Here is a 16,531-nt window from a genome sequence, read left to right as displayed (position 1 = left end):
ACAGTTCCACAATAGGAGATTTCAGCACACTACTCTCGGTAAAGGACAGAACACTTAGAAGGAAACTCAGCAAAGATACATAAGATCTAAAGGCCACAGTCAACCAGTTTGACCTCATAGATAAATATAGAACACTTCTCCCACCAGCAACAAAGTACATAGTCTTTTCCATCACCAATTGTACATTCCTCATAATAGACCACATCTTAGGCTACAAAGCAAGCCTCAGCTAAATCCAAAACATTGAGATAATACAAAATCTTCTCTGATCATAACACCATAAAAGTAGAAACTAATAACAGGAAGAGCAAGGAAAAAAAAAAATCCAATACATGGAAACTGAATAACACTTGGCCTAAAAAGCACTGGGTAATAGGAAAAATCAAAGATGAAATTAAAAAAAATTTCCAGAATCAAATGAGAATGAAAAAACATCACAACAAAAGCTTTGGGACACAGCACAGGGAGTACCTGGAGGTCAATTTATAGCAGTGGACATACACATCAAAAGAAGAAGAAGAAAGGGATAAAATCAAAACATTAGTTATATAACTCAGATAGAAAGAGAACAGCAAAAGAAGCCCACAGCCACCAGAAGAAAGGAAATAATGACGATCAGAGGAGAAATAAATGAGAAAGAAGATAAACAATAGAAAGAATCAACAAAACCAAGTTGATAACTCTGAAAGCATCAACAAAATTGACATACCATTGGCCAAACTGACAAAAGAATAACAGGAGAGGATGCAAATAACTCAAATAAGAAACGAAATGGGGGACATTTCAACAGACCCAACTGAAATAAAAAGGGTCATAACAGTACTATGAAAAACTACTCCAACAAATTTTAAAACCTAGAAAAAATGGACAGATTTCTAGAAACTCACTACCTACCTAAACTAGCACAAAATGAGGTAAAAAATCTGAACAGACCTGTAACAAGAGAAGAGATTGAAACGTAATTAAAAAAAAAACTCACAACAACAACAAAAAAAAAGAAACCCTGACCCAGAAGGTTTCACTGGAGAATTCTGCCAAATATTCAGAGAATAGCTTGCACCAGTACTGTTCAAACTATTTCAGATTATAGAAAAGGGAAGCCAGCAGAACCATGATGCCAAAACCAGGCAAAAAAAAAAGAAACTTACAGACCATTGTCTTTTATGAATATAGATATAAAAATTTTCAGCAAAATTCTAGCCAGTAGAATTAAGCATCATATCAAAAAAATAATACACAACAATCAAGTGGGATTTATACCAGGTATGCAAGGATGGTTCCACATTAGAAAAAAAAAACGTAATCCGCCACATAAAGAAAAGAATCACATGATAGTCTCAGTCAATGCAGAAAAGGCATTCGGTGAAGTCCACTACCCATTCCTGATAAAAACTCCCAATAAAATAGGTTTAGAAGGGAAATTCCCCAACATAATAAAGGGCATCTATACAACCAACAGCCAGCATCATTCTAAATGGAGGGAGACTGAAAACATTCCCCCTGAGAACAGGAACAAGACAAGGATGCCCTTTATCACCACTCCTATTTAACGTTGTGCTGGGAGTCCTAGCTAGAGCAATAAGGCAAAAAAAAAAAAAAAGGCTTCCAGGTCGGTAAGGAAGAAGTAAAACTGTGCCTGTTCACAGATGATATGATCCTATACATAGAGTACCCAAAGGAATGCACAAAAAAACTGCTGGAATAATAGATTCAGCAGATATGTATATGATATGATCCTATACATAGAGTACCCAAAGGAATGCACAAAAAAACTGCTGCAACTAATAGATTCAGCAGAGTGGCAGGATACAAGATAAACATACAAAAATCAGTAGGATTCCTATACACCAATAAAGAGAATTACAAGAAGGAAATCAGGAAAGCAATGCCATTTATAATAGCCCCCAGAATAATAAAGTACTTACTTAGGAATAAACCTAACCAGGGACTTAAAAGACCTATACAAAGAAAACTACAAAACACTACTGCAAGAAACCAAATGAGACCTACCTGAATGGAAAAACATACCACGCTCATGGGTATGTAGACTAAACTTTGTGAAATGTCAGTTCTACCCAAAGCAATTTGCAAATACAGTGCATTCCCGATCCAAATACCACATTAACAAGATGGAGAAACGAATCATTAACTTTATATGGAAAGGAAAGAGGCCCCAGATAATTAAAGCACTGTTGAAGAAAAAGAGTAAAGTGGGAGGACTCGCACTACCTGATCTAAGAACCTACTCTACAGCTGTGGTAGTCAAACCAGCCTGGTACTGGTATGACGACAGACACATTGACCAGTGGAACAGAATTGAGAACCCAGATATAAATCCATCCACCTGCAGTCACCTGATCTTTGATAAATGCCCAAAGTCCATTAGATGGGAAAAAGTTTTTTTAACAAATGGTGCTGGTAAAAAAAAAAAAACTAAACAGGGCGCATACCTCACACCATACATAAAAACTAATTCAGAATGAATCAGAGACCTAAATATAAAACCAAAAAATATAAAGATCATAGAAGAAAAAATAGGATCAATGCTAGAGGCCCTAACACATGGCTTAAATAGCATACAAACCATAACTAACACTGCACAAACACCAGAAGATAAGCTGGATAACTGGGATCTTCTAAAAATTAAACACGCTCATCAAAAGACTTTACCCAAAGAGTAAAAATAGAACCCACAGACAGCCTGGGGAAAAAAATTTTGGCTATGACAAATCCAACAAAGGTCTAATCTCTAACATCTATAGGAAAATCCATCACCTCTACAGCAAGAAAAAAAAAAAAATCCAATTAAAAAATGGGCAAAGAATATGAACGGACACTTGACCAAAGAAGACATTCAGGCACCTAACAGACACATGAGGAAATGCTGGAGATAACTAGCCGTTAGAGAAACGCAAATCAAAACTACAATGAGATACCATCTTATTCCTGCATTACTAGCATGAGTTAGAAAACCAGAATATAATTAATGTTGGAGAGGCTGTGGGGAGATTGGAATTCTTTCGCACTGCTGGTAGGAATGTAAAATGTTACAATCATCTTGGAAAACAATATGGCGCTTCCTTAAAAAGGTAGAGATAGAAATACCGTACAATCCAGCAATCCCACTCCTAGGGATATGTGTTAGAGAAACAAGAGCCATCACAGGAATAAACATATGCACACCCATGTTCATTGCAGCATTATTCACAATAGCAAAAAGATGGAAACAACCTAAGTGCCCATCAACAGAGGAGTGGATGAACTATGGTATATACACACAATGGAATACTATGCAACGATAAAGAATAATGATGAATCTGAAATATCTCACAATATGGATGAATCTGGAGGGCATTATGCTGAGTGAAATAAGTCAGTCGCAAAAGGACAAATAGTATGTGACCACTCATAAAAACTCATGCAAAGGTTTGCAAACAGAAAGAAACAATCTTTGATGGTTACTAGGGAGGAAAGAGGTGGAGAGGGACAAAATAACTGGATGGACAGTAGGTAAGTGGTAACTTTGGTGAAGGGTAATACAGTACACAATACTGGCAGAGTCAGCACAGCTTGACCCAGGGAAGGTCATGGAAGTTCCATAGAGACATCTAAACTCCCTGAGGGACCGAATTACTGGGCTGAGGGCTGGGGACCATGGTCTCAGGGCATCTAGCTCAATTAGCGTAACATAGTTTATTAAGAAAATGTTGTACATCCTACTTTGGTGAGTAGTGTCTGAAGTCTTAAAAGCATTTGAGCAGCCATCTTATGTGTTTTACTGGTCTCCTTCCTCACCCTGCCCTGGCTTGGGAGCAAAGGAGAATGAAGAAAACCAAAGACACAAGGGAAAGATTAGTCCAAAGGACTAATAGACTGCAACTACTACAGTCTCCACCAGACTGAGTCCAGCATAACTAGATGGTTCCTGGTTACCACCACTGACTGGTCTGACAGAGATCACATTAGAGGGTCCTGGAGAAAAATGTAGAACAAAATTCTGACTCACAAAAAAGACCAGAGGTACTGGTCTGGTAGAGACTAGAGAGACCCCGAGAGTACGGCCCCTGAATACCCCTTTAATTCAGTTCTGAAGTTACTCCTTCAGCCAAAGATTAGAGAGGTCTGTAAAACAAAAGGAGACTAAATGGGCACACCAGCTCAGGGGCAACGATGAAGAGGCAGAGGGGATATGAAAGCCGTTAAGGGGAAACCCAAGGTCAAGAAGGGGTGAGTGTTGAAGTTCCATGGAGTAGGCAACCAGTGTTTCAAAACAGTAATCAGTATTAATTTTTTAACGGGAAACTAATTTGTTCTGTAAACCTTCATCTAAAGTACAATTTAAAAAACTGCAGGATTAAAGGAGTAAAAAAAAAGCAAGCAGAAAATAGTCATTATGGAAATGTATGCTTTAGTAATTGGTTGTAATGGCTTGTTTATCATATCTCATTGATTCGTATTTGAATTAATTAATGGGACGAAGGGAATACATTGTCTTTGAAAATCAGATTATATAGCAGTCTTTTTTTTTTACTTGTAGACCATTCGAAGGAAGAAGAAAATTCAAATACCAGTAGCTCGTTCCGATCCTGAGCCAGTATCTGACCATGAAGAAGATAGTTATGATGAAGAAGTACGTGACCCAAGAAGTGTTCGCAGTGGCCAGGTCAACAGAAGGAATGAGAAGAGTTGGACAAGGGATAGAAGTGCAAGTAGAGAGAGGAGTTTGTCTCCACGATCAGATAGGCGGTCTGTGGCTTCTAGTCAACCTGCTAAACCCACTAAAGTTACATTGGTGAAATCCCGGAAAAATGAAGGTATTGTGTATCAACTATCTTATCATTTTCACTTGAAAATTAAAAGACTAATTTCAGTGAGAGGTAAAATTGCCATATCTTCATATTTCTGCCCTTGTTGTCTTTGTGTTCGTGTTCTATTGCTGTGAGTCAATTTTTGGCAGACTTCAGGGACTGTCCCATTTTCTCTTCTTGAATCACTTTGTTTAAGCATATAGCACTTCAAATGAAGTGACCAGTGTTGATTTTGGATTTGTCGTTGTCTTCAGAACAGTGGTGTACAAATTATGCTACCAAGATGGGTCACACCATCAACTGAATTGAAATTCAGTATTTCACGTGTTAGGTTCAGTTGTAGTGTAACTGTGGGGAGAAATCTTGGATTTTTTTTTTTTTAGCATACTTAAAAAAAAAACGTGTAATAGACTTTATTTTTTAGAGCAGTTTTATGTGTACAGAAAGTATTTAAAGTAGGGAGTGTTCGCACTCTTACTAACATCCCGCTTTTCTGTGGCACACTTGTTACACGCGATGAACCAATACTGATATCATAACTAAAACCATAGAGTACGTTAAGTTGGGAATCACTAGAGGGCAGCTAACAACACCAACAACATAGCTTACATCAGAGTTCATTCTTTGATTGCAGACTAGTTTTTAAATGGAGAAATTGAGGGTAAGGCACCCTTTCGGGGGCATTTCTTCATAGTTCAGGGCTTTAAACATTTTTCAGACTGAAGCTCAGCTGCCTCCCCTCACTCCTAATCAAATCTGGTGACAGTGGATCTGATTGTGTCTTACTCCTGCTTTAGGGTACTTTTGTTGTTGGGTGCCGTCAAGTGGATTCTGACTCACCAAAACTCCATGTGACAGAGTAGAACTGCCCCGTAGCGTTTTCTTGGCTGTGGTCTTTACGGAAGCAAATCGCCAGGTCTTTCTCACACAGAGCTGCTAGGTGGGTTTGAACTGCCAACATTTCGATTAACAGCTGAGCACTTAACCATTGCACCACCTGGGCTCCTTCCTGCTTTAGGCATTTCTCTCAAATGCAGAAAGCATTTATGACTGATCTTTTTGATAAAAAGACTTTATGGTAAGATTATTACGAAGCGTCACTGTGACCTCTTTTACAATCTGACCCTCACGTCTCTTTCTCGTTCTTGCTCCCAACCCCTCTCTGTAGCTGACTTCTCAGATTGCCCACACTTGCTGTTTCTATTTCGTTTTCTCACTCGTCAGCCCCCTCTGACTTGGTATCTGTTCACCTCGCCTCCAAAACTGTGTACAGTGAGCCCAGTGTAAACGTCTCAGTTTTTACCTTGCTTGCCTTCTTGGTATCATTTCCCATAGTTAACCGCTCCCTGGTTTTTAAAATAATGTCTTCTATTGGCTTCTGTGACGCTGTAATCTTCTGGGGTTTTTCCCTCTTCTCTGTATCCTTTGCAAGTTCATTCTCCTCATCCTAACCTTTAATATTCTGTAGGTTTTTGTCTTAGAATCTCTTTATCCATTTCACCTGATCTCTGGAGGCAGTCTCATCTGCTCCCCTTCCCTCAGGTAACTGTTGATGATGACAGAACTTTCTTTCTTGAGCTCAGATCTGTATACTTACGTTGCAGACATGTATATCCAGCTGACTATTAGGCATATTCTCACTGATGTCCCGTATAGATCTCTCAAACACAGCACGTCACAAATGCAACTCATCTTCTTCCTCTTAAACATGTTTCTTATGCAGTCTCCTCATGAATGTATTTCTATCTACCCAGTTTCTCAGGCCAGATAATGGTAGCTATTCCTGTCATCCCCCACGTGTCTGTCAGTTTGTCGTACTGTGGGGGCTTGCGTGTTGCTGTGATGCTTAGAAGCTATGCCACCGGTATTCAGATACCAGCAGGGTCACCCAAGGAGGACAGGTTTCAGCTGAGCTTCCAGACTAAGACAGACCAGGAAGAAGGACCCAGCAGTCTACTTCTGAAAAGCATTAGCCAGTGAAAACCTTATGAATAGCAACGGAACATTCTCTGATACAGTGCTGGAAGATGAGCCCCCCCAGGTTGGAAGGCAGTCAAAAGATGACTGGGGAAGAGCTGCCTCCTCAAAGTAGAGTCAGCCTTAATGACGTGGATGGAGTAAAGCTTTTGGGAACTTGATTTGCTGATGCGGCATGACTGAAAATGAGAAGAAACAGCTGCAAACATCCATTAATAATTGGAACCTGGAATGTACGAAGTATGAATCTAAGAAAATTGGAAATCATCAAAAATGAAACGAAATGCATAAACATCGATATCCTAGGCATTAGTGAGCTGAAATGGACTGGTATTGGCCATTTTGAATCAGACAGTCATACACTCTACTGTGCTGGGAATGACAACTCGAAGAGGAATGGTGTTGCATTCATCGTCAAAAAGAACGTTTCAAGAGCTATCCTGAAGTATAATGCTGTCAGTGATAGGATAATATCCAAACGCCTACAAGGAAGACCAGTTAATATGACTATTGTTCAAATTTACACACCAACCACTAGAGCCAAAGATGAAGAAATAGAAGATTTTTATCAGCTGCTACAGTCTGAAATTGATCGAACATGCAGTCAGGATGCATTGATAATTACTGGTGATTGGAATTTGAAAGTTGGAAACGAAGAAGGATGAGTAGTTGGAAAATATGGCCTTGGTGATAGAAGCAATGCTGGAGATTGAATGATAGAATTTTGCAAGACCAATGACTTCTTCATTGCAAATAACTTCTTTCACCAACATACACGGCGACTATACACATGGACCTCGCCAGATGGGACACACACAAATCAAATTGCCTACATCTGTGGAAAGAGACGATGGAAAAGCTCAATATCATCAGTCAGAACAAGGTCAGGGGCCGACTGTGGAACAGACCATCAATTGCTCATATGCAAGTTCAAGCTGAAACTGAAGAAAATCAGAGCAAGTCCACGAGAGCCAAAATATGACCTTGAGTATATCCCACCTGAATTTAGAGACCATCTGAAGAACAGATTTGATGCATTGAACACTAGTGACCAAAGACCAGACGAGTTGCAAAGACAGGAAAGAAAGAAAAGACCAAGATGCGTGTCAGAGGAGACTCTGAAACTTGTTCTTGAGTGTCGAGCAGCTAAAACAAAAGGAAGAATTGATGAAGTAAAAGAACTGAACAGAAGATTTCAAAGGGCCTCTCGAGAAGAAAAAGTATTATAATGACATGTGCAAAGAGCTGGAGATGGAAAACCAAAAGGGAAGAACAGGCTCGGCATTTCTCAAGCTGGAAGAACTGAAGAAAAAATTCAAGCCTTGAGTTGCAACAGTGAAGGATTCTCCATGGGGAAAATATTAAATGATGCAGGAAGCATCAAAAGAAGATGGAAGGAATACACAGAGTCATTATACCAAAAAGAATTAGTTGATATTCAGCCGTTTCAAGAGGTGGCGTATGATCAGGAACCGATGGTACTGAAGGAAGAAGTCCAAGCTGCTCTGAAGGCATTGGTGAAAAACAAGGCTCCAGGAATTGATGGACTATCAATTGAGATGTTTCAACAAACAGAGGCAGTGCTGGAGGTGCTCACTCGTCTATGCCAAGAAATATGGAAGACAGCTTCCTGGCCAGCTGACTGGAAGAGATTCATATTTATGCCTATTCCCAAGAAAAGTGATCCAACCGAATGTGGAAATTACAGAACAATATCGTTAATATCACACACAAGCAAAATTTTGCTGAAGATCATTCAAAAACGGCTGCAGCAGTATATCGACAGGGAACTGCCAGAAATTCAGGCCGGTTTCAGAAGAGGACGTGGAACCAGGGATATCATTGCCGATGTCAGATGGATCCTGGCTGAAAGCAGAGAATACTAGAAGGATGTTTACCTGTGTTTTATTGACTATGCAAAGGAATTCGACTGCGTAGATCATAACAAACCATGGATAATATTGCGAAGAGTGGGAATTCCAGAAAACTTAATTGTGCTCATGAGGAACCTTTACATAGATCAAGAGGCAGTTGTTCAGACAGAACAAGGGGATACTGATTGGTTTAAAGGCAGGAAAGGTATGCGTCAGGGTTGTATCCTTTGACCATACCCATTCAATCTGTACGCTGAATAAATAATCGAGAAGCTGGACTATATGAAGAAGAATGGGGCATCAGGATTGAAGGAAGACTCATTAACAACCTGTGCTAGGCAGATGACACAACCTTGCTTGCTGAAAGTGAAGAGGACTTGAAGCACTTACTAATGAAGATCAAAGACCACGGCCTTCAGCACGGATTGCACCTCAATATAAAGAAGACAAAAATCCTCACACCTGGACCAATGAGCAACATCATGATAAATGGAGAAAATACTGAAGTTGTCAGAGGTTTCATTTTACTTGGATCCACAATCAACAGCCATGGAAGCAGCAGTCAAGAAATCAAAAGACGCATTGCATTGGGTCAATCTGCTGCAAAGGACCTCTGTAAAGTTTTGAAAAGCAAAGATGTCACCTTGAAGACTAAGGTGCGCCTGACCCAAGCCATGGTATTTTCAATCACATCATATGCATGTGAAACCTGACTTAAGGAAGACCGAAGAAGAGTTGACGCCTTTGAATTGTGGTGTTGGTGAAGAATATTGAATATACCATGGACTGCCAGAAGAACGAACAAATCTGTCTTAGAAGAAGTACAGAGAGAATGCTCCTTAGAGGAAACGATGGTGGTGAGACTGCATCTTACATACTTTGGACATGTTGTCAGGAGGGATCAGTCCCTGGAGAAGGACATCATGCTTGGCAGAGTACAGGGTCAGCGGAAAAGAGGAAGACCCTCAACGAGGTGGCCTGACACAGTGGATGCAACAGTGAGCTCAAGTGTGGCAGCAATTGTGGGGATGTCTTGGGACCGGGCAGTGTTTCGTTCTGTTGTGCATAGGGTCGCTATGAGTCGGAACCGACTCGATGGCACCTAACAACAACAACAACATCCCTATCGTCTTTTTTCTCACCCTCCTATACCAGTCAACAAGTTCTAACTTCCCAAATATCACTCTACTGCCATCACCATCGTCCAAGCCACCATCACTGCTTGTTGTTGTTAGGTACCGTGGAGTCAGTTCCGACTAATAGTGACCCTGTAAACAACAGAATGAAACACTACCCAGTCCTGCACCATCTTCACAGCCGTTGCCATGTTTAAGCCTGTTGTTACAGCCACTGTGTCATTCTGTCTCATTGAAGGTCCTTCTCTTTTTCACTGACCTCTGTTTTACCAAGCATCAGGCACATAACTTTTCTCTGGATCCCTTCCAGTCCATTTTCCAGACTCCTTCATGTAGTTAGAGGATCCTCTCTTGAAGCTTCTCGTTCTTTTGCCTCTCTGTTGATTACTTCTCAGTCTCAGCTACCCTAGAGTTACGGCTTCATCAGCCTGCCAGGTTGTTTCCTTCATACCTTTTAGTATGTTAGTTTTGAACCATTCCATCTCCACAGCCACTGCCACCCACACAACCACCATATACTCTCTCTCTCTCCCCCTCCCTACCTCCCTCCCTCACCCTTCAGGTTTCAGCTTTAGTATTTCTTCCTCAGGGAAGCTTTCTCTGAGTCCCTAGTAGATGCAGAACCTACCTTACTCCATCTGAAATCTTGAGCACACTTGCAATTGCCATATTAACGTATCTTTTTTCTTTCTGATCAGATAAGTTGCCAGGGTGCAGGATTAGCTGTCTTCTTTACTGCCTTGTCTATAGTACTTAGCATAGTTTATATGTGCCCAAGGAGATATTTGAAATGAATGAATGAATATGGAAGGCATATTTTTTAGTCACCTGTGTAATGGTCATTTATATATTTTAACTTTGAATAAGAACAATCTTTTATGCATTACTAAATTTCATCTGTGGTGTAGTGACCATTACCAAAGCACAGACTGTCTAGTTCCTTGCCTTAATCCTCTAAAATCATTTTTTTTTTTTTTATCACCCTAATTCTGTTCTGCTCCTGAGCACTCTTTGTATAGTTGCCTTAAATTAAACTGTAACTCTGGTGTAGATTGAGACACTTGAGTAGCAGGTCTGCTAACTTATGCCATATTAAAAACTGTTTTCTGTTTTGGTTTTTCCCAGATTCCTTTGCTCTCAACACAGCCAGGGGCGATCTTTTCCCTGGTAGCATCACATTGACAGTTTCCGTCATTGGTCTAGCTCTTTAAAAGTACTGCTACAGCAGGCAGTTGGGCAGCTCTGTAGACTCCTTTTACATCCTCAACTTTTGCCAGTCCCTCAGCACACATGCAGATTAACGCTGCCTCACTCCTGGATACTTCATTCTTTGTTACAAGGAAAGGCCTGGCGTTTTAACTCTTGCCCACATCTGTCAGCTTCATAGTTGTAAGCCTGTTTGTGCTGCGGCAAAGCAGACTGTTTTGATCCTCTGATGTGTTCCTCCATTGTCAAAACCGTGTAGGATCAGAAATGTTTCTCTTCTAGGAGCGGGGAAAAATAAAAACAGTGCACTTACCCCTCAGTATCTACTGGGGTATTGCTTCCAGGACCCCCATGGATACCAAAATTTGAGGATGCTGAAGTCCCTTATATAAAATGATGTAGTATTACATACAATCTGCGTACATTCTTTAAGTCATCTGTAAATGATTCCAATACCTAATACAATGTAAGCGCTATGTGAATAGTTGTTAACGCTTAGAGTTGACACTTAATGCTTTCTCAGTCTTTGCAAGCATTTTATCGTGAACCAGAGAAATCCTTTTTTTTGCCATTATAGGGACAGCATTAACATTCCCAGGAATTTCAGCTTCTTCTGCTTTATTATGCAAGTGCTCGATTCCTTCCCTGTGACCTTATGGCCCACTTCCGCAAGCAACATTATTCTTTTCAAAAGATCTAAGATTCTTATTTTCTCATTGAGAGATAGCATTTTACACTCCCTCTTAGCCTTCAAGGGATTGCTTTGACCACTTCATTGCTTTTAGCAGCCATTTTTTTCACAGAGACAAAGGGGGCACACAGTACAGGTAGTGAAGGAACGAGATGTGAGGAGAACAGTGCTCAAACTCTGAGTGCTGGAGAGAGACTGAGGAGCTGAAATGGCAGGAGGCTGCGGCAGCGGATGCCTACACATCGTTTCATTTGCGTGGATTCAGCCTAGTGCTCTGGATGTGGCAAATTCAAGTTTTGCTCTTTGGGACCCTCCCCCCCCATTATTTTTCATCCATGATTGGTTCAGTCCGACGATGCGGAACCAGCAGATACAGAGGGTTGACTGTGTATGCTTGGTAAGACGACTCATCGGTACAAAATCACTAACCCTTCCAAACCTTTTCCAGACCTCAAGTAATGACATTGGTTACAATTTTTGCAATGTGTTAGCCTTCTCATTTCCATTGCATTTGTTCTGTTTCCATTTATCTAGCTTCCCTGCCCGTCCTTGCCTTCTCATATTTGCTTTTGGGTAAACGGTGACTGGTCTCATATAGTTGATTGTTTAAGGGAGCACATTCCTCATGGGTGATACTGTTTATTTTATAAGCCAATCTATTATTTGGCTGAAAGAAGACCTCCAGGAGTGGCTTCAGTTCCAAGTTAAAAGGGTTTTATCTTAGGGCGATGGTCTCGGGGCTTCCTCTAGTCTCTATCAGTCCATTAAGTCTGGTCCTTTTTAGAGAATTTGAGTTTTGTTCTACATTTTTCTCCCATTCTATCCAGGACCTTCTATTGTGTCCCTGGTCAAAACAGTTGGTAGTGGTAGTCAGGTACTATCTAGTTCTTCTTGTCTCAGGCTGGAAGAGGTCATGGTTTGTGTGGGCTGTTAGCTCTGTGGCCTGTTAGTTCTGTGGACTAGTTTCTTCTTTGAGTCTTTGGTTTCCTTCTCTCTCTTTTGCTCCAGACAAGAAGAGACCAATAGTTCTATCTTAGATGGCCACTAGCAAGCTTTTAAGACCCCAGACACTACTCACCAAACTAGGATTTAGAGCATTATCTTTATGCGCTATGTTATGCCAGTTGACTGAGTTGTCCCATGAGACTATGGGGCAATTTCCTTTTAAGAATTATATTCATTAACCGTTCTCAGAAGCTAGTGTATCAATACAGCAGCAGTTGGTAAGAAATGGTCTTCTTTTCAGGACTTTCTCCCTTTTAGTAAAATGGAAATGATGTGTTAGTCTTCTGTTTGAACCATGTTATTTGCTTTCAGGTTGATATTGCAAATTCTTCAGTGATTAGAGGAAATGTTCGTGAGGTAGCCAAGAATAATTTTTTGTTATTGATTGTATTTAAAAACTCTTCATGCAATGATTGTTAGTCTTAAACTTTTAAGTTCTATTTAAGTGTATTAGGATTTTACACTAAAGACATTTAAATGTATTTCAGAATATGGTCTTCGATTGGCCAGCCATATATTTGTAAAGGAAATTTCACAAGATAGTTTGGCAGCAAGAGATGGCAATATTCAAGAAGGCGATGTTGTATTGAAGGTATAGTCGTGTTCTTAAATTTTAACGCACTGAAATAGAAGACTTTCTAGATTGACCGTATATCCTCTGCACATATTGGAACCAGTTTTGCCAGGGTATTAAAAATCAATGTTTAAGGGAGGGGGACCTGACTTGCCCCTGTCCTGTTGTTACATGGCAGCGCTGGTGTTCAAGTATGGAGTCACCCTCAGAGAGTTAATCGTCATAGATGTTTATTAATCATTAGGAGCTACTTTGTAGGTAGATGTGTCTGTTCATCCATAATAAGTGGTTTTGATAATTGCTCCAGGTATTATTGAAATACTTGTTTTATTAGTTTGCTTATAAGTAATAGAAAGTGATAGGCTTTTTTGTAGGAGTGGGGATAAAAAATAATAAAAAAAAAAATTAAAAAAAAAATAGATGTTAATTTGTTTTTTTTTTAAAAAGAGAGCAAGAGTGCAGTAAAGATTTTATTTCAAAAAGATGGAATACTTCAGCAGTTTAAAAAATGTGATAGAAATATTTTGTTTCTTACAGTAAGTCAAGGAGTAGTTTGGCTATTCCTGCCCATAACAGACTAAGTTAATATTTGAATTTTTGTTTGTCATTTACTTTCAACCTATAGCTTCTTTTCTGTTGCAGATAAATGGTACTGTGACAGAAAATATGTCATTGACAGATGCAAAGACATTGATAGAAAGATCTAAAGGCAAGTTGAAAATGGTAGTTCAAAGAGATGAACGGGCTACCCTACTGAACGTCCCTGATCTTTCTGACAGTATCCACTCTGCTAACGCCTCTGAGCGAGATGGTGAGTACGGGTCTGTTTGGAGGTTCCCTTTAAGTGATTTACTTCTAAAAGTACTAGGAAGATTTAATATGCTTGAGTGAAATGATAATTTTATACAATCCAAACACCTTTAAATTATAAAAAATTACATATATTTGAAAAATGTGTATATGTGTGTGTGTATACTTTTTTTTCCCTCTCCTATCGGCAGCTTGCCACAATTAATTTGATCACTGGCTGATGAAGTTACTGCTTAAAATCAGCCACTTTATGTGAAATTACATTTAGTAGCTTATTCAGTTATCATTTGAGTGCCTTATATTTTACTATAATCATTTTATGGGAAAATAAACAGTACCCTTTTATTTAACAGACATTTCAGAAATTCAGTCACTGGCATCAGATCATTCCAATAGATCACACGACAGGCCCCCCCGCCGCAGCCGGTCACGATCTCCTGACCAAAGGTCAGAGCCTTCTGATCATTCCAGACATTCTCCACAGCAGCCCAGCAACGGCAGGTAATAGCATGCTTGTTTTAAATAGAACAGTTACGTTTGCTTGGTACATGTATGCCGTCTGGCTTAAAAATGAAATTGGAAAGTAGATTTTCTTTTGTTATTCAATATTAGGCTTTTTTTATTCCTTCTTATCATTGGCATTTCCTATGTAGAATAACACTGGGCTGTTAACTTAAAGGTTGGTTGTTCAAACCCACCAGCCGCTCCGCGGAAGAACGATGTCGTAGTCTACTTCCATAAAGATTACAGACTTGGAAACCCCATGGGACTTTTCTGCCCTGTCCTGCAGGGTTGCTAGGGGCCGGAATCAACTCCACGGCAATGGGTTTGGTTTTCTTGGGGTTATGTAGAATAACGGGCCAGCCAAACTTTTTTCTTCAAGGCCCAGGTAGTAAATATTTTAGGCACGTGTGCTGTACAGTTTCAGTTACTATTAGTGAATTCTGTGTTTGTAGTACAAAAGTAGCCATAGACAATGTGTCTTTTGTCCATTGGGTGTGGCTGTGTTCAGTAAAACTTTATTTACAAAAAACCAACTGACCTGCAGCAGCAATTTATTGACCCCTGTGTTAGAGGATGCAATAGGGAGATGCTAACAGGCTCGGGAATCTACTTTGCTGCTTGGAAAAGTTAACTATAATAGAAATCCTCTGTTAGATGAATCTGGACTTCTTCTCCTTTTTGAAAATAGATTTGTTCAGCACTTAAGTCAAAGGATCTGCTAGGATAGTTGTATATGACCTGCTGGATCTTACACTGTCTTTGGGGTTACGTAGACCTTTGAGAATCTGAAGGAAATCATGATCCTGCTGTCCAGAAAAATGCACGTGTGTGTATACATGCACATTTTGCATACAAGTTCTGAGGTTCCCAGGGCTCTGGAGGCCCCAGCTGACTTAGGATTAACAGCAGGGACCCGTATGAACGTCTTCTGGAGGCCTGGAGGCGCTTGAAAAGGTGACGGGAGGCTTCAGGGTGGAGATGTTAATTTGGGACTTTTCTGCATAGAGATGTTAGCTGAAGCCACGGATGTCACTGAAATTGCTCAAAGAAACAATGTGGAGAGGAGGCCAAGAACAGGACGACAGGAAGCACATTCCTTAAGGAAGGTGAGGAGACAAGTGAGAAGTGAACAGAGAGGAGTGCCTCACCAGGAGAGGGAGTTTCTAAAGTTCACCAAAAACCGTAGTGATAAGGCTGTTAAATGAGTGTGTTCATGAACATGCTTGGCTTTGTAATTTCAGATTTATAAAATTATATCAACCCTGATCTTTATTTTAAGATTGGAATGATTTTTTTTTTAAAGGAATGCTGTAGTATATCATATGCAGAACTGGTTAATCTTACAACTGATGATTATTTTTAACTGCTGCAGGTTAATGTATTAATTCTAAAAATCTCCGCAACACAGCATAGATGTTATCAGGAAAAGGATTGCTGCTGCCACACATACACAGGGATAAAACTGACACCTTTGATGATCATGGCGCACAGCTATAATTGTAACGCGTTTCTTTCACTTAGAAACCATGTTTGATATCAAGCAATTGGGACGTGATATCCCATTAAAAAAATTTTTTTTTCTAAATATTCATCAAAATCTCAAAATTTTGGCCGCTTGTTTTGAGTGTAAGCGAATTCTAAGTCTCAGGAAGTTCTTTTCTCGTATTTACTTTTTTCATTTAGACTTTCTAAAACAACCTTAACTGAAGAGTTGATATGAAAAAAAAAAAAAAGACTTAACTGCTTCAGTTACATTGGAATGTTTTACTTCTCCTGGGAACCTCAAATATTTTTTATAGATAATACCAGTTATGTTGGCAGCTTTCGAAAATACAGACCCCTGGGTCCTGTTCTCAGTTCACCTGAGATGGGGGCATGAATTTTTTTTTTTTTTTTTTAACTCCTGGGGTGATTGTCTTCTGTAACCTACTAGCTTTAGGAGCTGC

At 39.8% G+C, this 16,531-nt stretch overlaps 1 protein-coding gene across 5 annotated transcripts in view; it reads left to right on the top strand.

Annotated features, from left to right (window-relative positions):
* TJP1 (tight junction protein 1) overlaps positions 1-16,531 on the top strand; it is a 128,942-nt gene that overhangs the window by 57,699 nt on the left and 54,712 nt on the right. For all 5 annotated transcript variants that reach the window (XM_064296234.1, XM_064296233.1, XM_064296232.1 and 2 more), the window contains exons 5-8: positions 4,538-4,814; positions 13,186-13,289; positions 13,914-14,082; positions 14,435-14,582. In XM_064296234.1, the coding sequence (XP_064152304.1) occupies positions 4,538-4,814; positions 13,186-13,289; positions 13,914-14,082; positions 14,435-14,582 (698 nt within the window). The remainder of the gene's footprint in view (positions 1-4,537; positions 4,815-13,185; positions 13,290-13,913; positions 14,083-14,434; positions 14,583-16,531) is intronic.

The sequence above is a fragment of the Loxodonta africana genome, chromosome 13 (assembly GCF_030014295.1).
Source record: "Loxodonta africana isolate mLoxAfr1 chromosome 13, mLoxAfr1.hap2, whole genome shotgun sequence".
NCBI classification, from domain to species: Eukaryota; Metazoa; Chordata; class Mammalia; order Proboscidea; family Elephantidae; genus Loxodonta; species Loxodonta africana.
Note: the sequence above shows the minus strand (reverse complement) of the source record. Positions and strands in the feature narration are given on the sequence as shown.